Below are 24,703 nucleotides of genomic sequence, written 5' to 3'. Positions count from 1 at the left end.
AGAGTATGTGCAGTGCAGGGGTGGATGTAGGGGGTGCGTGTGTGCAGGGTGTGTACAGTGCAGGGGGGTGGATGGGGGGTGCGTGTGTGCAGGGTGTGTACAGTGCAGGGGGGTGGATGGGGGGTGCGTGTGTGCAGGGTGTGTACAGTGCAGGGGGGTGGGGGGGGATGTGTGGGGGGGTGCGTGTGTGCAGGGTGTGTACAGTGCAGGGGGGTGAATGGGGGGGTGCATGTGTGCGGGGTATTACAGTGGGGTGGATGTGCAGTGTTGGGGGCAGTGCGTGTATCGTGCATTGGTGAGAGGGGGGCGTGCCCAGCGTGCTGGTGAGTGGGAGTGCGTGTCGGGTTGCGTGTGCATGCAGTGCCGTCCCGCAGTGTGGCCACGCTGGGTGCCCGGGGATGGCTGGTGGCAGAGGGTGCCCTGGGTGACTGCCAGAAGCCCAGGCTGGGCCGGGCTGAGTTGCGCGGGGCCCTGTTCTGTTCCTTCCCAGGAAGGCAGGCAGGACGTGGGCTGGAAGGGCCACTGGGCGGCCGCAGGACGGGCGTTCTTAGGGGTTGGCAGCGCAGTGGGTGTCTGCAAGGCTGTGGGCGAGTCTTTCATGTACACTTGGCGCGGGTGCAGCTAGGGGGTGTTTGCAGCCTGGGAGCGCGGTGGGTATTTGGGGGCCAGGGCATGAATGTACTACACTAGTTTGGGGGTGCATTGAAGGGGGTGCTGCTGTAGAGTGGGGTGCAGTTGTGAGGCAGGGGTGGGTATTGCACATGCCTGTAGCGCAGTTCCAGAGTGTGGGTGTAGTCTGGGTGTTTCCAGGTGGGAGGGGGTGTATCGGGCGCCTGCACACCCCCTGGGGAAGCAATAGGGCTGGGAATGGCCTGTCCCTGGAGCCAGGTTCCGTCTGTCTCGCCCTTGTCCCAGGACCAGATTCACAGTAATCTGCTGAGCCGGACGGAGCAGGAGTGCCTGGGGCTGCAGGAGAAGCTGCAGTACGTCACCGCCCAGAACAAAGGGCTGCAGACGCAGCTGAGCGAGACCAAGCGCAAGCATGCGGAGTCCGAGTGCAAGGTAGGTGCCAGGCTGGGGGCAGCCACAGCAGGGCAGAGGGGGCAGCCTGCTCAGCCCAGGAACCTGAGCCCTGTGGGGCCCTGCCCTGCCCTGCCCCAGCCCGCTCGGCTCTGCTTGGCACTGGGTGAAATCCACCTGGCTGCTCTTTAGGGGCTCGGCAGCAAGAGGCAGCCCCCAGACAGCAAAACTAGCCCTCCCTGCACAGCAGCGGGGGCAGAAACCCTCTCCCAGACCCAGGATCCGCAGCCCCCGACGTGCTGACTCCCGGACACATCCTGCTCTGGGGATCCCATATCTGGGCTCCCCCATCTGCCTTGAACACGACATCGCTGTAGACCTGGGCCCAGCTGGACAGACATGCTGGCGAGGCCGCCCACATTCTGGGAAAGGGGCTACCCCGGGGCGAGTTTATAGGGCTCCTCTCTGTCCCCCAAGCTAACGCGGCAGAGTCTGCGTGGTCACTGCAGCTGTGTGACACGTCAGGGTCCTGGTGCCTTCTGCAGAGACGTGGCATCTCCCCGAGTTTGGTCTCTGCAGACGTGAGCCTCCCTTGCTGAGTCCCATAGTTCCCCCGCTGCTGCACTGGCCCTCATCCCGTGTGTTTGGCCCCCAGAGCAAAGAGGAGGTGATGGCGGTGCGGCTGCGGGAGGCCGACAGCATGGCAGCCGTGGCCGAGATGCGGCAGCGGATCGCTGAGCTGGAGATCCAGGTATGGGGAAATAATCAGCTCCCCCAGGCGTGTGGATCTGTGAGCACAACCCCCACCCGCCTGCCCAGGGCCTGTCCCGATCCCCGCTGGGGGCAGGATGTCTAAGCAGCTGCTGCCTTGGCATCCCTGCCCCAACTCTGTTCCCAGGCTCCTGGGCCCCAGCCTGATTCTCTGCCCGCTCCCCACAGAGGGAAGAAGGGATGATCCAAGGGCAGCTGAACAACTCGGACTCCTCCCAGTACATCCGGGAGCTCAAGGACCAGATTGACGAGCTCAAGGCTGAGGTGAGTGCAGTTCCCAGCCCCAGTGCTGTGCATGGTGGGGGCAGGGCGGGTTCCCCTGGAGCCAGGGTCCCACGAGACCGGAGCTAGGAGCGAATTGCAGCGCCCTCCTCGCGGGATCCCAGCAACCGCTTTCCGAACCAAAGGGGCAGCTGAGGGAGCCGGACCCAGCCTCCTGCCGCTGACCCCTCTTCAGCACAGAGGCTACATCCAGAGCCAGGCCCACAGGAAGTCTGGGCTGCTGGCAAATTTGTGACCTGGATCCAGCTCTGGATTTGGGGGCATAGGGGCCTGGGCTCCTGTCTGCAGCCCATCTCTGGTTGCAGCCTGTATTGTCTCCACCCTCCTGTCTGCCTCATTGCATGTGTACTGAGGCTGCAGCCCCCAGACTACTCGGCCCTTTGAACCGTGGAGCACAGGGCTGGGAAAGGCAGGGCCTCCTGCCCAGACCTGTCCTTGCGAGCGCCTCCCTGTAAGGGCTCGGCCTGCAATGGCACCACAGGACTGGGGGGTCAGTTCCCTGCTCTGCCACAGACACCCTGGGAGACTTTGGGTAAGTGGCTAGTCGCTCTCTGCCTCAGTTTCCTTGGTTGCCCAGTGGGGAAGAGAGCCCTGCCCCGCTTCTCGGGGGTGCTGTTAGGGTCAGTGCATGAGGGGCCACAGAAGAAGCCACGTACCCTACCACATCCCCGGCTGTTTGCCTCTACGGGTGGCTAGACACATCTCCCCATGGCAAGCCGTGGGCATGAGAACCGGAGGCTGGCACTGCCACAGTGGATGGGACAGAGCAGTCACTGCCATGCCCTGATGAGGTGGGGTGGGCATGTTGCCACTGTCATTTCCCTGTGCCCAGCGGGGTTTAACTGCCCTTGGTGCTGGGCCGTGCACAGCTGCGACAGACTCTCGCCCTAGCGTCTTGGTGGCAGACCACAGCCTCCCACGCATGGTAACGTCTCATTAGAAACAGCCTGTGACTGAGGCTTCCAAGTCACTGATTTTCAGGGGAGCTGATAGAGATCAGAGGTTTGCTTCTGAGTCAGCCAGCCAGCACCCAGGACAGGCCTAGATGGGAAGCCGGGCTCAGCAGAGACGCTAACAGCTCCCTCTGTCACGCACAGATCGAGGTCTGCCGGCACCTGGCAGACAGGCACCTACCCTCACGGGCAGTGCAGTGCCCGGTGACAGGTCCCCCATCTCAGGCAGGGTCTGTTCAGTGCCTCAGTCTTTCTTGAGGTCTGTGCAGCCGCCTTGACTTTGGTTGGGGCCTCTCCATGCTGCCATATTTCAAACAGCCCTGATGTCTCCTGGTCCCTAGTGTGAGCCTGGCCAGCCTGCTGGGCCATGCTCCGTGTCTGGCTGGGTTCCCTGATTCCCGGTAGCCTGCACTGGGCCTCTCCATGCCATGAGACACTAAAGGCTTTGGGGATTCCCCGTCTGCTACAGTGTCACCCAGTGTGATGCTTTTACACTGATTTGTCAGTTTCCCAGGGCACAGAGGTTACCCAACTGCACTGGGCAGATCGAAATGCCTGTAGCCCCACTGACTCCAATAGAGCAGTGTTGATTTACACTAGGGGGGATCTGGCCCATTGACTCCCCTGTCGCTCTGCCTGTTTACACCAGCTGGGGATCGTGGAATCCCCTGTCATTGCCGATTTGTGCCAGCTGGGGATCTGGCGGCACCTGTTTAATTACAAAAGCAGCACTTGCCGCTGCTCCCCAAGGATCTACGTCACAGCACTTCGGAAACAGGAATGAATTCAGCCCCCAACTCCAGCCTGTGAGGTGGGCCAGGGTGATTAGGGAAACTGAGGCATGCAGAGGGACTATGACTTGCCCAAGGTTGTCAAGAAACAGAGCCAAGAAATTCTCTCAGTCCTTTTCCTTAGCCGTAAGGTGGGCTCTTCAGCAGGCAGGCCCTGTCAGTCATCCAGCTCCGGGCCCTTCTGGCCTCCCCCAGAGCTTTATTCCACTGGGCTTTTGCCATTGGCCCCAGGGGTGGCAGGAGAAGGAAACTGGAAGATCCCTGCTAGGAGAGAGGGTTTCCCAGCGTCTCCCAGCCCAGGGCCCCATTTCTGTGCTTCTGCCAGAGGGGCCGAGGGTCTCGCTGCGTCTGTCTCTTTCCTCCCAAATCCAGCTCAGGCTGCAGCTCGACAGTCTGGGCCGAGAGCTGGGACCTGCCACGCCAGACGCCGTGTCCTCCCGAGATGGCAGCAGAACCCTTTGTGTGTGCGATTCAGCCAGAGCCCACCCCAGCCATTCAGACTGGGGGCCGGAGAATCACAGCTACAAAGGGCCACAAGGGCCAGCTGGTCTAGCTCCTGCTGAACGCAGGATGTGTCCAGGCCCTGCCTCCCCCTGGCCTTTACGCCGTGCCCATAAGAGCCACAGCACAGAGCACGTTCTCAGAGGCAGCCTGACAGCTACATGCCCCAGGGACTGTGCTGCTGCCACCAAACCCGTCCCTCCACTCGAGGGGCTGGCTCTGCCCTCTCCCTAAGCCCCAGCTGCCCCACCCTGGGGAGCTGCCTCTGCCCTGTGCTGGGTGGGCTGGGTCTCACCCTCCTATTCCCAGAGCTCCCTCTGCTCCCCCTGCCCCCGAGCTCCCCCTCTCTCCTCCAGGGGGGAGCTGTGTCCGCACCTTTTCCCTCCTGGTGCTGAGCGGCCACATCCACACACCCTGCCCCATCCAACCCAGACAGGCAGGCTGGTGGGGGTGCGTGTGCCAGCCCTGTCACTGCTGTTCACTCCTCCGGTTCCCTGTGCTCTCCAGATCCGGCTGATGAAGGGCCAGAAGCCCTTTGAGGACTCCATGGGCTTTGACGGCATCCACATTGTGAGCCATCTGGCGGTGGACGAGGACTCGCTGCACTCCTCAGACGAGGAGCTGCTGACCAACCCCATGGTGGTGGGTGCCCTGCAGGACGTGCTGTACCCGCTCTCGCCTTGCAACGCCCGCTTCCTGCGGGGCCCGGAGAGCTCCGGCAAGGAGAGCGACGGCTCCACAGACAGTGAGCCCGAGGACCCCCCCTCCGCTGCTGAGGCCGACGGTGAGATGGAGCCACAGAGCATCTTCGGAGAGACCCTCAGCAAGTGAGAGGAGATGCCGTTGCCAGGGGATCTTGCCCTCCGCCGAGTGGGCCCTGAGCGGGCTGCCCAGAAGGAAGAGACTCCTCTCCTTGGAGCAGCAGGTGAGGGAGATCAAAGACCCACCACGGCGGCTGGGCTCAGAGCTCTGCATCTCTGTTGCCAGCGGGGACAGCTCTCCAGCCAGCCTGCGTTACACAGAACATCTACCTTGATTGTTGTCTGCACTGCCTTTCTCCAGCGCTGTCGTCACCCGTAGTTCCACTCCAACTCCATGGCGTAGCCCTCATTCCCCTGCCCCCAGGGCCTCCTTGGTTTGCCTCCCCCACAAGTTCGCACACTCGAGAACTCAGCCCGGTGTCATGGTGAGCGGGGGGTGGGCGTGGCTGTGGGCACCTGGCCGACAACCGTCCTCCCCCCCATCCTCCGCCTCGCGCCGGGCCGGGAAAGTGAGTCCCTCGTCCGTTATTTAAATGAGTGTCCCCAACAATCCCCAGAGCATCTGCTTGGAGAGGGGAGAGTTGGAGGCCTCTGGATCCCTGTTCCCCAGGACGGGAGGAGTCTGGGGCGGGGGATTGTGGATCGAGGAGCCTGATTGGTGACATGAGAGATGAGATTTTATTTTTGTTCTCCAGATATTATTTATTTAAAATGTTACGATGCCAACGGGGCTCCCCTCGGGGGGCTCCGCACTTAGCTTTACATATGTCACAAGGGAACCTGTGAGAGCAACATTCTGCCCTGCCGTCCCCCTCCGTAATGGAGCTGCACGCCCAGTCTCCTGCACCATTCAGGTCTCCAGAAGGTGGCAGAACTACTGCCTTTCTCTTCTGCTCCATCTGGCAAACAGCAGGGTTTCCAGCTAACCTCCTTGTCTAGAGAGACTTCTGTGGAAACAGATCCTAAAGGAGAGCCACCCCTCACTCCAGCCAGATCAACACGTTAAACCTCGTCTCCCTGCCAAGGTCTGCCCAGCGCGGGTGAGCAGGAGCGGTTTGGGGAGGGGCAGAGAGAGGAGTCCCCAGCTGGGAATCCTCTGGAGGTTTGTTTCTCTGCATGGTGGGGCTTCCCCTTCCTCAACCAGCCTGGCCTGGGTTCCTCTGACCCAGCTCTGCAGCTGGCACCGTGGGTCTGGACTGTCTCCGTAGTCCTGTGAGGTTTGGCCCGACAGATGGAGGGCATGCACAGCCCTGTGAGCCCTGGCCAGAGGATGGAAATGCCCCTCCTTGGAGCGTCCCTTACGGAGGGCTCCGCAGCTGCTCAGAGAGACCCAGGCCACCTCTCTCCACACCGGCCCCCCGGCCACAACCGCTGAACCGCTCACCGCTTTGAAGCCTGTCCTGGTGAGCAGGCAGCAGGGGAAACAGCTTCCTTGGGACGGACCTAGTCTGCAAATGTGACCCCCATGAAGGACTTTTCCAAGAAAGCGCTGCCTGGGGTGCTCCCCACCAGGGCTAGCAGCATCGTTCTTGGTAGATGTGGCCATCAGGCATCACTTGCATGGAAGAGTCTTGGGAGACCACCAAAGGCAGCCAGCATCGCTCTCCTGAAGACAATGACACTACACCCATGGGCACCAGCACAGCCCGGGCTCTGCACCTCTCACTACAAAACAGTCCAGATCGCGCTTCCGTTTGTTTGCCAGACTCAGGCTCTGTCCCATCGCTCCCTGCCTCGGGCCTCACCTCACTGAGCGACGTCATGGAGCTGCAAGCACCTGAGGCTGGCGTGTTGGTTCTCGTCCACACCTGCTGTGCCCCGGCAACGCGCCCACTGGGAGCAGCGAGGTCCCCAGGACGGGCTGCTCGCAGCAGGATGGAAGATCTCGGGCGGCGGGGATGAAGACCCATCTCTCAAGCGCTTGCATGGCAGGGCTCATGCAGTGCTGGGACATAGCAGGAAATTGTCATGTCCAGGGAGAGGGACGGAGGCTGCTGGGCCCCATGGACTCAGTGTTGTCCATGGGGTCTGGCTGTTTTGTTTATGGGGCGCACGGGGCGATCACAGCCCCTGCCTGCTCCAGCAGAGAGCAGCACGATGGAAGGGATGGGCAGCCGGCTTAAGTGACCCAGCAGTCCCTGATGTGCTCCAGAGAATGGTTTCATTTCCTTGGGCCCTTCCCGTCTTTCCTGTCCTGCCCCTGCTTCACCCCTGCTCTGATTTCTGTCTGCTCTCTGCATGCAGCAACCCCCGAGAGCCAGCAGCTGGGGGACACCCTTCCCCTTGGGTGGCTTTGCCTGGTTCCCTAAGGCCTTCTCCAGCCGCTCACACATCCATTGCCATGCACTCCGCCTCCTCTGCCAGCAGGCATTGCCAGGGCTTTTCCCTTCCCTGCGGGCTGCTGCAAAGGAGGGAAGCCTTGGACCACCCAGCTCGGCAGCACCTTCCCCTTTCGGAAACCAGCAGGCTCAGTGGACCCGAACGCCTGCTCAGAGCCCCTCACCTTCCCACCGCGTCCTGGGCTGAAGTATTATGTAGACTGAGATAAATATGCCTGGAGAGGCATTGGTTGGGTATTTATAACCTGTATATTTTAATATATATATATAATATATATACATGCTGCACTGTATTGCCAAATTCTTGTGATACTCCCCTCTCCAGAGAAGGCACCCGCCAGAGAGCCGCTGCCTGCCCCGCTCGCGGGCCGTGGCTCATGCAGGGCTTGCTCTGCCGCTGCCTTGGCCGGCCCGGTGCTGCTTGCTGCACTGGGGACTGTTCCAAGAGCCGATGGCTTGTGAGCCCGTGTACTGGGCACGGAGGCCGCGTGCACCACCTTGGTGTTCGATGGATGTATTCTGTGTCGCGCCAGCTCCGAGCGCGGCCCAGGGGCAGGGCCCCGCTGGAAATGCTCCTTCCCCCATTGGTTTCAGTGGGCTTGACGCTGGCGTAACTGATCCAAATTGTCCCGCTACCCTCCTGGGCTCGGCCTTCCCCCATCCAGGCCGGAGAGCTTTGCCTAAGGAAAGGCTCCAAAGGGCTAGGAGCGGTGCTGGGCCACAGCGGGAGATTCCAGCCCCGGAGCTAGTGCAAAGCAGCAGGGCCCCACTGAGCCGGGTGCACACCCGGGGTTAGCCTGCGGCTCCACAGAGTGACACTAATTTACACCCACTGGCGATCTGGCCCTCAGCACTTAGGCACAACATGGCTTTGAAGTCAGAGCTTTGCTGCGTACGTTCCGAGGAACCTTCCCAAACCCGTCACCGCCTCTGGCTCCGGCTCTCTGACTCCGCCGGGAGTTTGGCTTCAGTCAGGGCCCCCGACTCAGTCCCCTCGGGCAGGTTTGTCGCATTCCAGCAGAGAGGTCCTGCCTTGCAAAGGCTGGGGCATGGCTGGGCCGCAGGAAGCAGACAGTCGCCTGCTCTGCTGGGCGGGAATCCTGCTCCACTTACGCCCACCCAGTGGTTTCTGGGGCTCGCACTGCAGTCAGTAATGGCGGAACTGGGCCCCAGATGCCCCCTTCCTGCTGCCTGTCCACGTCCACCGCTACCCATGAGCAGTCAGGTGTCGAGTCCCAGCTCCCCTCCCATTCCCCCCATAAGGAATTAGCTCTCAGAGCCAGCACAGCGTCCCAAGTGCTGTGCCAGGAGGGAGGAGACGAGCAGCATTCCCTGCAGACGCCATGAGCTGACTCCTCGAGAGGGCTGCTGCCTGCAGCCCACTGGAAGTCCCTGGTTCACGTCTGCATTGCAGCCGGGTGCATGACCAGAGGGCCAGGTCTGCCCCTGCTGACACCCAGGCAATGCCACTGACATGGCTGGCACTGCATGGGTGTAACCACGGGCGGCATTCTCGCCCCACCCGGAGTGACTGGCCGCCCATGGCCTGTCCCCATTGCTGTCCGTGAAAATGCCCAGCCAGAGGGCATCAGAGCAGAATATTGTCCCCCAGTAGCAATGCATCCGGGGGCTCCCTCTCCATAGCGCCCCTGCGGTCTGCTTGGGAGCACAGGCCTCTTGCAAACCGCACTGCTGGGCACTGGGGAAAGGCTGTGGCTGGCTTCCATCCCCCAGACAGGACCAGTTCAGCCACCGGTTCCTTCCCAGACTCTCCATGCAAGGGGGCATCGGGGACTCTGATGGCTCGTACACGTGGCTGAGTGTTGCAAGGCCAAGGCGCTGGAGAAAGCGGTTTGGATGCTCCCCTGGCCTGCCCGTTGAAGGGCGTGTTGCTGTCGGCTCCATCACAGACACCTGTACGTCCCACCTGCAGGGCTGGCTACTGGGGCTTAGGGAAGGGGTTTGGATTCTGATTATAGCAAACTGCACTGCATTTAAAGGGACAATGCACTCCCCACCCCCCGCGGCTCTGGCAAGGCCCTTCTCGAGCGACTCAGGCTGGGGTCTGCTCGGTTTTCTCCTGTACGGATTTTGAGTGGCAACTAAAACAAGGTGCCAAAAGTTGGCCTGTTCTGTGCTCTGTAGTAGGCTGCAGCTGTGCAGATCCGACCGGCCGCATCCGGGACGGCAGGGCACGTCTGCTTGGTGACACATGCCTGCCTCCTCCCAGCAGTAGCCTAAGTACAACTCATCAGGCCACGGGCTAACCTCAGCCAGACCTTTCCCCTACCCCCAGCTGCCCCAAACCTGGCGGCTTTGCTCCCTTTGCTGCTTCTTCAATTGCCTGCCTGCTACAAGTGTTGAGGCAGCTGGGACAGGCCAGTTGGAGACAGAACAGGATGGGTCGTTGGGCTGATCCACTGCGGTGAGCCCTCGCTCAGCACAGCCAGGGCTGTGGGCAGCGCCAGTGAGGCATATCAAGGGTGTAGTGGGCTCTTGGGTGCTTTACCTGGATCCTGCCCTTTAGGGCGGGAGAAGCCTGGCCTAGTGGGTAGAGTATGGTCTGGGAGCCCAGGGTCTCTGGTGTTCCAATCCTGGCTTGGGCTCCAGATTGAACAGTGTGAGTCACTTCCTTTGCCTCAGTTTCCCCAACCAGTGATGGGATGGCTGGGCTGTTGTTTGGAAAATGCTGTGGGATGTGCTGGATGAACTCTTAGGTGTATCTGACAGTGCTGAAGGGCTCCGAATAAGATGGGTGTTGCTCAAACACACTGAGGCCTTATCGATCCCAGCAGCAGGTTAGTGTGGTCCCAGCACCAGGGCTGGGCAAGACCCCACAGCGCTCTAGGGAAATCACCCTCATGAGGAGCACAGCTCCTAGCGCTGGGAGCATGGTCTTGCTGGCACTTTGCAGGCTGTATCCTGCTGCTCTGGGCGGGAGGGTTCATCCTCTGTGTGAGAATGTTACAGCACAGAACATGACCTTGGTAGGAGACCGTCCTTACCCCAAAGAGTTACGGCTAGACAGACATAATGGAGGGTGGGGGGGAAACTGGGACCCAGAGAGGGGAAGGAACTTGCCTCAGGTGTCCCTTGGGGATGATCAGAGCAGACTTCAAACTGCTACTAATGTCTTGAGTTCAGGACTCAGAGAGAAACAGTGAAGGGGAGATAAAAGAGGCTTAAAGTTCAGGCTGGACTCCCCCCAGGAGGCACTTGGAGACAGGACTTGGGTTCAAATCCACCTCTAGGAAGCACGTCTGGTGACACTGCTGTCAGGGGAGCCTCCACATGTAAGAGCAAAAACGTCTGTTTCTGTCACTTCTGTTTGTCCGCCTTGTGCCATCAGCCTGCTCTTTAATAGATGCTGGGAAGCCACTGGGCTGTTGGGGCATTAACAGCTCCCACTTACCAGCAGGAAGCAGAGAGCGTAGAAGACCGAATGAAGGAGATGATCAGGAATTACAGATCCCTCATCCCACGAGAAGAGGGATCATTGTGGCCATCTAGCGTTGCTTTAAAATCCATTGGTGATGGAAACTCCACCGCCACCTGGTCACTGGTTCCAGTTACTCTGCTGGGAAGCAGGACTGGTGAGGTTAAACCCGGGGTTCTTGGCCAGTACTCACACATGCAGCGGGGTAGCTCACCCACTAGGGATCAGCAATTGACCATTCCCCAGCTCATGGAAAACAGCATCGCTCTATTGGAGTCAGGCCAGATCCCCAGCTGGTGTAAATCTGTATTGCTTCGTAGGAGTCAGGGGGCAGATCCCCAGCTGGGGTACCTAGAGCCCCACTGGAGTTGCAAAGTTCCACCCGCTGTGGAACTGGTCCCAGTTTCTCCAGCTCTCCAGAGAAGGTGACATGGGTGAGACAGAGGAGGGGACTTGGCAGTGGAGAGAGTCATTATGGACACCCCAGACCACAGGGACTCCCAACACACGGCTGCCTCCCTTGCTGGCAATCAGTGTGCAGAGGCCTGTCAGACTGGTGCTGCTCCTCGCTTGGCTGCTGCCTGCCTACGCTGCCGGGGGCACCCAGCTCAGCCGTGGGGAAGCCCATTTGGCTCCATGTCCAAGAAGTGCTCTCAGGTTGCAGTGAATTTTGGTTCATTTTGATGGTTCTGTAACTGGCCCCTGATGGGCCGACCAGCCCCAAACTCATGCGTCTGGTGTATCTGTGTAGCAGTGACCTACCCCTCTGTACCCTTCGTCCTCTTCAGCCCCTGCCCATTTAAAACACTAACTTGTGCAAAAACATCTGTACTTTCAAAAAAAGAAAAACATCAAAACCAATAAACTATTTACACTGTCTTACTAACTGGGCTCTGACAGGCGCGTCTCTTCCGGGAACGGCTGGCGGGGCAGCGCCTCTTCTGGAGTGCATCTGGAACGCGTCAGTGTTAAAAATAGTCACCGATTGGCCAGAGAAGAGCATTGTGAACACCTAGTCTGGCCAATGTAACACAAACCACATAGAACCGCACCCAGCGACTCCTGCAGCCAGCCCATCTCTTGTGGTGGGGCTATAGCACAAGCCCCCGGAGAGATACAGCCACTCTTGAGTTAGCGATGGAGACACCACTGCACCTCCTGGGACCAGTCCCAGTCCTTCATTTCCTTCATGCGCATCTCAGTTCCAGCCTGGCTTGATGGAGCTTCAGCCTCCAGCCAGGGGCTCTTTCCACCTTTGTGCTCAGGGTTGGATGATCACAGCGATGAAAGAAGGCTGCTCCCACAACTAGCAGCCAATGGCCTCACACAATTCAATGGCTGGAATTTAAAGCCAGTGTAGACTGAACCTAAGGAGCAAATACTTAACAGGGAGGGGTGACGCGCCACCAGAAATGCTGGTGGGGTGGGGTGGGGTGGATTCTCCAGCTCCTGAGCAGGAGGGTTTCTCAAAGAGCCATGGCAACTCTCGCACAAGAGATGGGCTGAGCGCTGGACCTGGGCGCGCTGTTCTAGCCTGGGTTGTGCTGAAGGTCAGACTGTGAGCATTGTGGCTCCATGGGGCCTTACATTCTGTGCAAGGGGCGGAGGGGAGAACTGGCATGGGGGACAGAGGGCTGGACCTTTCGCTGGTGCAATCAGCGTCACTGCTGACGTGAATGGGACAGCTCAGGATCCAGCCCAGAGCCTTTGCCAGCTCGGATGTTTGGTGGCTTTAGGTCCCGGTTCTGGTAGGGCTGGAGTCCACCGCACACAGACCAGTCTTAACTGGCAGCTGCTGGGCCATGGAGCCATGACTGAAGGGCATCCCACAGCCGAGAGCGAGAGGCTCCCTCCGCAGGGCTGACAGTCCGGCCCCATTCCCAGGCCCCAAGTCTGGCCACCCGCCCTAGGAGTAACACGCCAGCGGGGTTCAGCGCACTCACATTCTGACCTTGGCTGGCCATTCGGAGGGATTGCTCCATGCCGAACAGGCTCTCGTCACGCTCAGGCTGTCGGCGTGGTGACCCAAGTGTCCCTTGGCCCCAGGGCTCCTGAATTCATCCATAATTCCCCTCGGTCTGGACAGGGCATGGTGCTGCAGGTGGGACTTGAAAAGAGGGGGAGGTGGGTGGACCCTCCCTGGCAAAGCGAAGTTTTCCTCTGGCCAAGCGAGGGGATCTCAGCTGTTCGAGGCTGGACTATCTAGCGAAGCTGAGTTATGCCCCCACAGCAGTAGCTGCCTGCCAGGCTCCCACCCTGTCAGCTGCCCCAGTGTTTGAGGGCCTGAGCTGACCTTTAGCTAATGGTTAAGTAGCAACTTTCCCTGGGAGCAGGTTATTCCATGATGCCCACTAGGGGGCATCCTCTGCGGGTGGCCTTGCCGGCAGCTACGGCAGGTGGGATACCGGGCTAGATGGGCCCGCCATGCTAACCGCTGCGTGGTTCACCTGACAATGGCAGACAGACCCAATGGCTGCAGGCACCAGGTGCTTGTGCTTTGCGGCTCATGGGAAGGCTCGAGCAAGACAAAAGCATTGTCCCTGCTGCCCATTCAGCTCTGGCACCAAACCAGCCTGCCCGGCCCAGAGCAAGATCTGTGCTAACAGCCTCCTGGCCGAGACAGGAAGTGGGCAGGTGAATCAGGGCTCCCATGAGTCAGAGCAGAAACAGACGTCAAGGGAGCGAAACTGGCACATGCCAACATGCTGGAGAGGATGTGGAGAGGGGCGTGTTGCAGGAGCTGCTTGAGGGACTGAGCTGGAGCAGGCAGTCCAGGCAGGGGATTCGGAGCAGCTCACTGCAGGTAGGACCCTGGCTGCCTGTGCACGGGTCTCGCAGACACCTCTGCAAGAGCAGTGTGTGTCCCAGCCACAGCTGCCTCCCACGGCTCTGACTCCAGCTGGTAACCACCCCAGAGGCGGCTGCACTGCAAGGCTACGTCTAGACTGGCATGATTTTCCGCAAATGCTTTTAACGGAAAAGTTTTCCATTAAAAGCATTTGCAGAAAAGAGCGTCTAGATTGGCACGGACGCTTTTCCGCAAAAGCACTTTTTACAGAAAAGCGTCCGTGCCAATCTAGACGCGGTTTTGCACAAAAAAGCCCCGATGGCCATTTTCGCGATCGGGGCTTTTTTGCGCAAAACAAATCTGATCTTTCTACACTGGCCCTTTTGCGCAAAAGCTTTTGTGCAAAAGGACTTTTGCCCGAACGGGAGCAGCATAGTATTTCCGCAAGAAGCCCTGATTTCTTACATGAGATCATCAGTGTTTTTGCGGAAATTCAAGTGGCCAGTGTAGACAGCTGGCAAGTTTTTCTGCAAAAGCAGCTGCTTTTGCAGAAAAACTTGCCAGTCTAGACACAGCCCAAGAGCACTGGGTGTGCATTGCTGGGGACGGAGGGGATGGCTGCTGCCTTCTTCCCTGTCCTCTGAATTTCCGGGTCTGGAGGCGGGGAAGAGGCAGCAACTCGGGCCTTTTGCTGTTGTTTGTTGGGGCCTGTCCAGGCTTGTTCCTGTTCCTCCATCCCTATGGGCCATTCCCACACACTGCGGATCTGGGCCCATCCAATGCTGCCCCTGTCCCCCATCCCTGTGGGCTGTTCCCACCCACTGTGGGGCTGGGCCCATCCAGCGCTTCCCCCATCCCTATGGGCGGACCATCTCCACCATTGTGGGGCTGGCAAATAGGATCCATAAAACCCAGCCCAGCAGGGGAGGAGCCGGCTAAACTAGCCAATGGGCGATGCTGACGAGACGGGTGTGTCCGAAGCCCCACCCCTCTTGGAGCTGGGCACAAGGCCTGGCAGCCGTAGATGCTGCTGCCCGCTAGGGCTCCACAGCCAGGAAGCCTCTGCCAGGACTGACGCCCAAGCTGGCTCTGGGGCCCGAGTGCAGCCTGCCTGCCTTGCTGCACGGGAGGGGGAGGGTGGTGCTGCCCCCTTACGACCCTTCGCCCAGGGCTTGAGCACTCAGCTGGGATGCTGGCGACCCCTGTTCAAATCCTCAGTGGGGGAACTTGGTCTCCCACGACCCAGCCACGGGCCTAGAACACGCAGGTTGCTCGGCCTAGGATGCCAATGGGACGCCATCTGGGGGATGCCCTGTGAAGCCAGCTGCCAGCTCAGGCTCTTGGGTCGCTCTGGGCTTAGCTGGGCCACCACATAGCGGGAGGCAGCAGCAGACATGGCCAGGGGAAACTACTCTGCAGACAGCGGGGCCGGGCACGGACGGGTGCAGCCCAGCCGGGGTGTGTGGATTGGGAGGGTGCGTAACACTGGGGTGCAGAGGCCTCTGGGCCTGGGCCTCAGCTCCTCAGCTGAGAAAGGGGAACGTGGGTCCCGGTCTGTCCCAGCTATTTAAAGGGTAAACTCGAGAGCAGGGCCTGTGTCTCGCTCCCAGCACAAGGGGCTCCCACCTCCCTGGCCTGATGGCAGGGGGGGGGGTCTCCAATGCTGTGATGTAGGTGGACTTGAGATGGGCTCCCTGCCCCTGGATTCTGTAGGCCCTACACAAAAGCAATGCTCATGCTTCCCCCTGCTGGCCCTGTGGTGAACTGCCGGCATTTTCAGAGCACAGATTTCTGCACACGTTATGGGCTGGCGGAAAGAGCCCGCTCAACGGATGATGAGGTCTCTGAGCTGCTGAGTGGGGAGCACTGGAGCCCATCACCCTGACTTGGAGCAAGAGAGAGTCCACCCAAAGGCCCCCCTGCTGGCGGCCTTGTTACCCGCACGAGCCCCAGCACCCTGCAGGCACAGCTGGATCAGGGCCTGCTGTCCCCAGACCCCCCTGCCTCCAGCCCGGGGTTTCTGCCTTGCAGCTGGCAGTTGGGCGCCTGTTCGGATCAGAAGGAAGCCAGCTGTGGTTTGCAGCGGGGAGCGGTAGCGCCCGGCCAGCAGCCTGATTGGCTGCGTGTCACACGGCTGCTCTGCCCTGTCCCGGCTCTCGGGCTGAGATGGCAAAGGTGGTGCGATAGCCACCAGCAGAGGGGCCCCTGCTGCACGCAGGCTGCAGGTGAGTGAACCCGGGGGGCGCGAGGCCCATGTGACCGCCTTGCCTCGACTTCCCGCTCCCAATGGATTGAGTCTGCCCAGGCAGGCACAGTGGGGGCTTCCCCAGGTAATAGGCAGGAAATAGTGGAGATTAGAAAATTGGGGCCTTTCGGGCAGCACACCTAGCAGGGATGGGTGCCAGGAACAGAACCCAGGCGTCAGTGCTGCCACCTGTAACCGCTGGACCCCCCTGTAACCACTGGACTCCACTCCCTTCCCAGAGCTCAGAATAGAACCCAGCCGCCCCCAGCTGTATCCAGCAGACCCCCACCACCTCCCCCTGATCTTAGACTAGAACCCAGCCACCCCCAGCTGTATCCAGCAGACCCCCACTACCTCCCCCCGAGCTTAGACTAGAACCCAGCCGCCCCCCAGCTGTATCCAGCAGACCCCCCACTACCTTCCCCCCGAGCTTAGACTAGAACCCAGCCGCCCCCAGCTGTATCCAGCAGACCCCCCACTACCTTCCCCCCGAGCTTAGACTAGAACCCAGCCGCCCCCAGCTGTAACCAGCAGACCCCCCACTACCTCCCCCCGAGCTTAGACTAGAACCCAGCCGCCCCCCAGCTGTAACCAGCAGACCCCCACTACCTCCCCCCGAGCTTAGACTAGAACCCAGCCGCCCCCCAGCTGTAACCAGCAGACCCCCACTACCTCCCCCCGAGCTTAGACTAGAACCCAGCCGCCCCCCAGCTGTAACCAGCAGACCCCCACTACCTCCCCCCGAGCTTAGACTAGAACCCAGCCGCCCCCAGCTGTAACCAGCAGACCCCCACTACCTCCCCCCGAGCTTAGAATAGAACCCAGCCGCCCCCCAGCTGTAACCAGCAGACCCCCACTACCTCCCCCCGAGCTCAGAATAGAACCCAGCCGCCCCCCAGCTGTAACCAGCAGACCCCCACTACCTCCCCCCGAGCTTAGAATAGAACCCAGCCGCCCCCAGCTGTAACCAGCAGACCCCCACCACCTCCCCCCGAGCTTAGAATAGAACCCAGCCGCCCCCAGCTGTAACCAGCAGACCCCCACCACCTCCCCCCGAGCTTAGAATAGAACCCAGCCGCCCCCAGCTGTATCCAGCAGACCCCCACCACCTCCCCCCGAGCTTAGAATAGAACCCAGCCGCCCCCAGCTGTAACCAGCAGACCTCCACTACCTCCCCTGAGCTTAGACTAGAACCCAGCCGCCCCCAGCTGTATCCAGCAGACCCCCCACTACCTCCCCCCGAGCTTAGAATAGAACCCAGCCGCCCCCAGCTGTATCCAGCAGACCCCCACTACCTCCCCCCGAGCTTAGAATAGAACCCAGCCGCCCCCAGCTGTATCCAGCAGACCCCCACTACCTCCCCCCGAGCTTAGACTAGAACCCAGCCGCCCCCCAGCTGTAACCAGCAGACACCCCCCCCGAGCTTAGAATAGAACCCAGGCATCCTGACTCCCAGCCACCCCCCCCCCTCCAGTAACCACTAGACTCAACTACCCCCCTCTCCCCCCCAGCAAGGGCTGGAAGCCAGGAGTCCTGATGCCCAGATCGACCATGCCTTAGCCCACCACAGCCCACTCCCTTCCTCCAGCTGTGAATACAAGCCAGTCCCTTCTCCCCCACGCTGTGTCTCCCTCCTGCTCCGGCTGTCCCTGGGGTCCGTGCCTGGAGCTGGCGCTCTGCAGCGGGCTGTCCCCCGTAGCTTGCCGCTGCACTGACTCTACCATGCCCCACGGCCCCAGGGACAGTCCCTCAGCCCCTCGGGCTCTAAAAGCAACCCAGGCCTCAGCTCCTGCGAGCCAGCATCCGTCAGTGGGTGCGGGGGTGGCTCCTGCACCAGTTTTGTGGAGGAACAGATTCCTGCCGCAGCTCGGCCCAGACTCCAGCCGCTGTTGCTCCATTGGGGCCAGACCCCCAGGCGGTGAAAATCGGATGTTTTCATCTGAAGGCAGAATGGTTTACACCAGCCAGGGCTCTTGTGGCTGATGTCTGACTCTGTTCCCAGATGAGGGAGGGGAGTGGGGTCTAGTGGCTAGAGTGGATGGGATGGGCAATCAGGATGCCTGATTATCTCCAGTTCTGGGAGGGGTGTTGTGTCTAGTGGCTAGAGCAAGGGGGGGGCTGAGAGTTAGGACTCCAGGATTCTTTTCACGGCTGAGAGTTTGCAGATGATACCAAACTGGGTGGGGTTGCGACTTCTTTGGAGGACAGGGACATAATTCAAAATGACCTTAGCAAGTTAGAGAAATGGTCAGAGGTAAACAGGATGAGGTTTAATAAAGAGAAATGCAAAGTGCTCCACTTAGGAAGGAACAATCAGTTCCATACGTACAAGATGGGAAGCGACTGTCTAGGAAGGAGCATGGCGGAAAGGGACCTAGGGGTCATAGTGGACCACAAGTTGAACATGAGTCAACAGTGTGATGCTGTTGCAAAAAAAGCAAATATGATTCTAGGTTGTATCAACAGGTGTGTTGTAAGCAAAACTCGTGAAGTCATTCTGCCGCTCTACTCTGCACTAGTTAGGCCTCAGCTGGAGTACTGTGTCCAGTTCTGGGCGCCACATTTCAAGAAAGATGTGGAGAAATTGGAAAGGGTACAGAGAAGAGCGACAAGAATGTTTAAAGGTTTAGAGAACATGACCTATGAAGCCAGGCTTCGTGAACTGGGCTTGTTTAGTTTGGAAAAAAGAAGATTAAGGGGGGACATGATAGCGGTTTTCAAATATCTAAAAGGGTGTCACAAGGAAGAAGGAGAAAATTTGTTCCTCTTGGTTTCTGAGGACAGGACAAGGAGTAATGGGCTTAAAGTGCAGCAGGGGAGGTTTAGATTGGACATTAGGAAAAAATTCCTAACTGTCAGGGTGGTCAAATATTGGAATAAATTGCCAAGGGAGGTGGTGGAATCTCCCTCTCTGGAGATATTTAAGAACAGGTCAGATAGACATCTGTCAGGGATGGTGTAGACAGAGCTTGGTCCTGCCTTGAGGGCGGGGGGCTGGACTCGATGACCTCTCAAGGTCCCTTCCAGTCCTATTATTCTATGATTCTATGAGAGGGAAGTGAGGTCTAGTGGTTAGAGTGAGCATGGCCGTCAGGATCCCTGAATGCCAGTACCAGTTTTGGCGCTGTCTTGCTGCGTGATCTCAGAGCAAGACCTGCGTCACCATCAGTGACCGGGAGCCCCCAGCCGGCCTCACGGTGGGGTCCGGCAAGGTCATGGTGCTGATTAGCCCCAAGTGGCACGAGGGATTGTTCTTGGGGGACAACGTTCGTCGGGAGCCCTCATGCACGGTGCTGTAGGAAGGACTGCTAGGCCTGGGCAGGGAAGGGCATCTGGGCTGTGAATTGGAGCGTTTGGCAGAGGTTAGTGAATACGTGGGGAAGCTGAGGCACAGAGGGGGAAGGACCCGGCTCAGGGTCACACAGCACGTCAGAGACCCACACACAACCCAGGTGTCCTGATTCCCCGGCCCCGTCTGCAAGGGAGAAGGCCGGTCCAGCGCTGGGGCAGGGGCTGAGCCAGCCGCGGGGTGACACCCACCTCTCCCCGGCCCACAGCTGCCAGGATGCCGCGCTCCTTCCTGGTGAGAAGCAAGAGGGGCCCAAACCTCCTGGGGCAGCGACCAGCAGAGACAGGGCTTCTGGCTCCCGGCGGTGAGTGGGGGGGGGAGCTGGGGCAGCAGAGGAACGGGATGGGGCAGGCCAGGGCCGAAGGGAGCGCGCTGCTGGAGGGCACGGGGGGCAGGGAACGGGGCGGGTGTGGCTGGCAGGCGAACGTGGAGAGAACCCCCCCCCTCACAGAACCCCCCCTCTGTGCTGTCACTTGCCTCTGCCCAGCCGGGGGGGGGGGGGGGGGTCTGTGTTGCCGGGCGTCGGGGTCTCGACCCGAGTGCCTGGCAGAAAAGGGCCCCCGGGGGCTCCACTTGGCCCCACTGGCCAGGCCATTAAAAGTCTGCTTGGCAGCAGGGCCCGGGGCTGAGGTGGCTCCCTCCCTCCCTCAAGCCTCCCAGAAACAGCTGCCAGGTCCCACCAGGCCCAGGGACAGGGACGATCAGGAAGGCTCCACATGCTGCCCCCACCCCACACGCCGGCTCCACAGCTCCCATTGGCTGAGAGCTGCAGCCCTGCAGGCACCACCCCCTGCCCCCCAACCCCCTGCCCCAGCCCTGCAGGCACCACCCCCTACACCCCAAACCCAGCCCTGCAGGCACCACCCCCTGCCCCCAACCCCCTGCCCCAGCCCTGAGACCCCCTCCCACAGCCCAGCCCTTCTCCACAGCCCTGTCCCAGAGCCTGCACTTCCAGATGGAGCCCTCCCCCCCCCCCACCTGCACCCCAACCCTCTGGCCGGGCCCTGATTCTCCTTCTCTCTGAAACCTCCTGGCCCAGCCCACAGTCCTCTCCTGCACTCCTGGTGCCTGGCCCCACTCCACAGCCTGCCCCTGCGTGGGGGTGGGCGAGAGTGGGGGGAGCCAGGGCTGCTCAGTTCTGCGCACAGAGCTGGCAAGCCTTGGTGGAGGGGCAGCGCTGAGACCCTCACCAGCAAATCCTCCTTCCAGACCCAGCCTGGGGAGCGTGCGGAGCCAGTCAGGAGCTGACCCAGCCCTCCGAGCTGGGACAGGGGGCACAGGAAGGCGGCGGAGCCAGTCCCAGGGCCTTGGCGAGCTGGGGGGTACAGGATGGCGATGGGGCAGCCGGCCAGCTGCTGCACAGCCCCCCCTCGGAGATGGACTCCAGCCAGGCCTGGGCCTGTCGGCCCCCCCCAGGTAACTCCCCCCCCCCCCGAGCTGCCAGTCCCTGGAGCCAGCGTCCCCCGCAGGGAAACAGCCCCATGTCCCAGCCTGCCCCCTGCTGTTTCCCTGCAGGTGTGAGCAGCCCCCCCGACGAGTCGCTCAAGCCCCTCTGGAGCTTCCCCCACCCCGAGCTGCAGCAGCTGGTGCAGGGCGTCCTGCCGACGGCGCTGGGCTCCAGGAGGGAGCCGGGTGGGGAAGCCCCGGGGACCCCCGGCCTCCTGGGCTCACTCCTGCTCCTCTCCAAGCCGCTGCCCCCATGCAGCCGCTGCGACAAGGTAAGGCCCCCTCCCCGCCCAGGGACGGCCTGAGCCCCTCGCCCTCTGGCTGCCCCCCTCGGCCTCCTGGGGCTGCTTGGAGGCCCTGCCCCTGGGAACTGGCCGCAGAACCCAGCCCAGCTCGCTTCGCCTGCCAGCCCAGGCCCGATCAGAGCCGGCACCCATCCCATCTCCCCTCCCCCGAGCCAGCCCCTGCCCTGGGCCGGGGAGGCGCATGTACCCCTCTCTGGGAGAGGCCCCGTGTCCCATCCCCTGCAGCACACAGCTGAGTGCAGCTCCGGCGCTGCCCTGGGGCGCATCTAACCCGGCGGCCCCGTCCCGCCCTGGCTGTGCCGCCCTGCACATGGGGCATAGGGGGACCCCGCTGGGGCCCAGCCCAGCCCCTCAGCTTAACACGGCCCCTGCTGTGGCCCCGTCAGAGCCAAGGCAGCAGAAGCCTGTCACTGCACAGGCCGGTTCTGCCCCCGTCCCCGAGCGCAGTGGCCCCAGCTCTGCTCGCTCGCAGGGATCCGGCTCAGGGCTGAGCGCTGTGCCCAGGTGCCGGCCCCCAGAAGTGGCATGAGTGTGGGGCAGGTCTCAGTGCGGCCGGATCATCCCAGCCCCTTTCGCCAGCTCCCCCAGGCTGTAGCCGTTGTGGGGCTACACCCCTCTGAGGCCGGGGGCTGCAGGCAGGGCACACAGCCGGGAAGGCACTCTGGGCCAGGCACAAGTGGCAGCCAGTGGGAGACCTGGATGAGTTCTTCTGCCTCCGGCTCCGTGCCTCAGTTTACCCTCCCCCCATGTCTGCTTAGGGTGTGAGCAGGGAGTGCGCACTCTGCAGGGCCCAGTGTGAGGGTGGCTCTGTCCCGATCGGGGGCTCTAGGAGATCACAAGATTGTGATGGAAATTCTCCGTGTGGTTGGAGGGGGCTGGTAGGTTACCAAGCCCAGTCCCGGCCAGGGGCTCCCCAGTGGGAGATTGTGGGAGGGGTCCCGTGTTGGGTGGCTGCAGGTGACATAGGCTGACCCTGCCAGGTGTCCGGGTGTGGGGGGCTGGGCTGGGTCACTGCTGTGATGAGTCTGGGGAGCTCTCAGCCTGCCCCACCAGCAATTCCAGCCTGCCTATTTGCAGCAGGCGCCCCATGTTGACCCGCCCTCTCCCACTCAGGGCCTCCCTGCAGTCCAGAGGCCAGGCAGACACCTGAAATGCTCAACACTCTACAGCCAGCTGGCCCCGTGGGGGATGTGTGGCTCCCGTGGCAGCCTGCAGAGCCAGCCTGCCCCTCCCTGCCCGGGCAAAGGGAAGCCAGAGGTGCGTGAGGCCTGAGGGGGGTGATGCACCAGTGGGGGCTGGGTCGTTTGCAGCAGTGGGGGACTTGGGGGAGCTGTGGGTCTAGCAATGGGGGGCTGGCAGGAGCCATGGGGTGGGGCATATGGGGAGGTGCTGGGGGTCACTGACAGGTCTCCCTGCAGGTGAGGAGCTTCCCCTGCCGGATCTGCGGGAAGCAGTTCAAGCGCTCGTCCACGCTCTCCACCCACCTGCTCATCCACTCGGACACGCGCCCCTTCCCCTGCCCCTTCTGCGGGAAGCGCTTCCACCAAAAATCCGACATGAAGAAACACACCTTCATCCACACAGGTGGGGCAGCCCCTCGGACCACCCAGGCATGCAGGGACTCCACAGCTGGGGGGCAGGGCTGGGGGTCGGAATTGAGGGGCACCGGGCGCGCTGGGGGCAGGGGCTGGGGGTCGGGATTCGGGGGCACCGGGCGCACTGGGGGCAGGGGCTGCGGGTCGGGATTCGGAGGCACCGGGCGCGCTGGGGGCAGGGGCTGCGGGTCGGGATTCGGGGGCACCGGGCGCGCTGGGGGCAGGGGGTCGGGATTCAGGGGCACCGGGCGCGCTGGGGGCAGGGGCTGGGGGTCGGGATTCGGGGGCACCGGGCGCGCTGGGGGGCAGGGGCTGGGGGTCGGGATTCGGGGGCACCGGGCGCGCTGGGGGGCAGGGGCTGGGGGTCGGGATTCGGGGGCACCGGGCGCGCTGGGGGCAGGGGCTGGGGGGTCGGGATTGAGGGGCACCGGGCGCGCTGGGGGCAGGGGCTGCGGGTCGGGATTCGGGGGCACCGGGCGCGCTGGGGGGCAGGGGCTGGGGGTCGGGATTCGGGGGCACCGGGCGCGCTGCGGGCAGTGGGGAGCAGGACTGACTGGACAGCGAGACACTTGGGCTGTGTCTACACTCGCAGTTTCTTGCGCACGTGTGGCCGTTCTTGTGCAAGAATCTGCAGCGCGCCCACACTGCCCGCCCCTCGCACAAGGACATTTACAGCACGGCGTGGGAAGGGGGCTCCTTGCACAAGAGCTTCGCTCTTTCCCGCCCGGTGCGAGCCCCCTGGCGCAGGGCAGTGTGGGCGCAGCAGGGATTTCTTGCGCAAGAGCCCAGCGCGCACGTGGCAGTGGGGACGTTTCTTGCACAAGAAGCCGGGCGTGTAGACATCGCCCTGGTGTATTTGCCTCCATCCTTGTCCTGGACAAACTGGTCCCTCCCTGCAGGTCTGGTCCGGTCGCCGGCCACCAGCAACGCTGTGGAGCAACAGCACCACCTGGTGTCTGGCTCGGGGAAGGGCAGGAAAAGGGGGTCACAGCTGCACTATGACCCCCCCGCCTGCTCATTAGAGCCACACTGCAGCCCAGGCAGCAAGCAGGCTGTGCTGGGTCCGTGGCTGGCCGGGTAGTTGGGGCCCACAAGCTGGTGGCTGGCTGAGCAGGTGGGGCCCACAGGCTGGTGGCTGTTTAGGTAGTTGGGACCCACAGGCCGGTGGCTGGCCAGGGAGGTGGGGGGTACGTTCCTGCGGCTGGCTGGGTGGGGCCCACAGGCCGGTGGCTGGCCAGGCAGGTGGGGGGTACGTTCCTGCAGCTGGCTGGGTGGGGCCCACAGGCCGGTGGCTGGCCAGGCAGGTGGGGGGTACGTTCCTGCGGCTGGCTGGGTGGGGCCTACAGGCCGGTGGCTGGCCAGGCAGGTGGGGGGTACGTTCCTGCGGCTGGCTGGGTGGGGCCCACAGGCCAGTGGCTGGCCAGGCAGGTGGGGGGTACGTTCCTGCGGCTGGCTGGGTGGGGCCCACAGGCCAGTGGCTGGCCAGGCAGGTGGGGGGTACGTTCCTGTGGCTGGCTGGGTGGCAGGGCCCTGCTACTCCAGAGTCTCTCCAGTTGCATGGGACCGTGGCTGAGCGCTGGGGCTCCCTGCTGAGCCCTGGCTGTTTGTTCCTCTGGGGGGCGAGGGGGCCCAGCCCCTCCTGCAGCCTCCCCAACTGCTCTCTCCTGCAGGCGAGAAGCCTCACAAGTGCCAGGTGTGCGGCAAAGCCTTCAGCCAGAGCTCCAACCTCATCACCCACAGCCGCAAGCACTCGGGCCACAAGCCCTTCGCCTGCTCCCTGTGCCCCAAGGGCTTCCAGCGCAAAGTGGACCTGCGGCGCCACCAGGAGACCCACGGGCTCTTCCACAGCCCCGGGGGCAGCCAGGCGCTGGGCGCCCTCTGCTAGGGGCTGGCTGAGGCCTGGGACGCCTGGTCTGCGGGGAGACGCCGTGAGGAGAAACCCCAGAACTGAGGGGGCTTGAGGATCATCCCCCGGCCCCAGGGCTGGCAGGTGCTGCTGGGACCTGCAGCCCCCAGGCGCCAGCGCCGGCAGGAGGACGCGGGTGCCAGGCTGAGCCTGGATGGGCGGGCGCCGTGGATCGGGCAGGGCATTGCTGCGGTGAAGGGGAAGGCCTGGGCCAG

The 24,703-nt window shown here is 62.0% G+C and overlaps 2 protein-coding genes across 5 annotated transcripts in view; both read left to right on the top strand.

Moving 5' to 3' along the window:
- The window catches only part of EVI5L (ecotropic viral integration site 5 like), a 61,409-nt gene extending 53,709 nt beyond the window's left edge, over nt 1-7,700 (top strand). For 3 of the 4 annotated variants that reach the window (XM_025189155.3, XM_006132023.5, XM_025189157.3), the window contains 4 exons: nt 916-1,062; nt 1,676-1,771; nt 1,960-2,055; nt 4,826-7,700. In XM_025189155.3, coding sequence (XP_025044940.1) covers nt 916-1,062; nt 1,676-1,771; nt 1,960-2,055; nt 4,826-5,149 — 663 coding nt within the window. In that variant the 3' untranslated portion in view covers nt 5,150-7,700. Of the gene's footprint in view, nt 1-915; nt 1,063-1,675; nt 1,772-1,918; nt 2,056-4,825 lie in introns of all 4 variants that reach the window. The other variant, XR_012896643.2, reaches the window with a different exon arrangement.
- Nucleotides 7,701-18,850: 11,150 nt separating this feature from the next.
- LOC149520918 (uncharacterized) lies at nt 18,851-24,467 on the top strand. Its single transcript, XM_089774737.1, has 6 exons — nt 18,851-19,540; nt 20,446-20,652; nt 20,752-20,954; nt 22,101-22,244; nt 22,406-22,571; nt 24,253-24,467. The coding sequence occupies exons 1-6, from the start codon at nt 19,453-19,455 to the stop codon at nt 24,465-24,467; spliced, it is 1,023 nt and encodes a 340-aa protein (XP_089630863.1). The 5' UTR covers nt 18,851-19,452.
- Nucleotides 24,468-24,703: the final 236 nt, after the last annotated feature.

Source organism: Pelodiscus sinensis, chromosome 31 (assembly GCF_052426305.1).
Source record: "Pelodiscus sinensis isolate ZL-2025 chromosome 31, ASM5242630v1, whole genome shotgun sequence".
NCBI classification, from domain to species: domain Eukaryota; kingdom Metazoa; phylum Chordata; order Testudines; family Trionychidae; genus Pelodiscus; species Pelodiscus sinensis.
This window is presented reverse-complemented; position numbering and strand designations above follow the sequence as displayed.

Excerpts from the sequence above, each read along its gene's own strand:
- LOC149520918 (XM_089774737.1), top strand. The coding sequence starts at position 19,453 with ATGCCGCGCTCCTTCCTGGTGAGAAGCAAGAGGGGCCCAAACCTCCTG. Across the intron at positions 19,541-20,445 it reads AGGGCTTCTGGCTCCCGGCG|ACCCAGCCTGGGGAGCGTGC; the intron begins GTGAGTGGGGGG and ends TCCTCCTTCCAG. Across the intron at positions 22,245-22,405 it reads CGGGCAAAGGGAAGCCAGAG|GTGAGGAGCTTCCCCTGCCG; the intron begins GTGCGTGAGGCC and ends GTCTCCCTGCAG.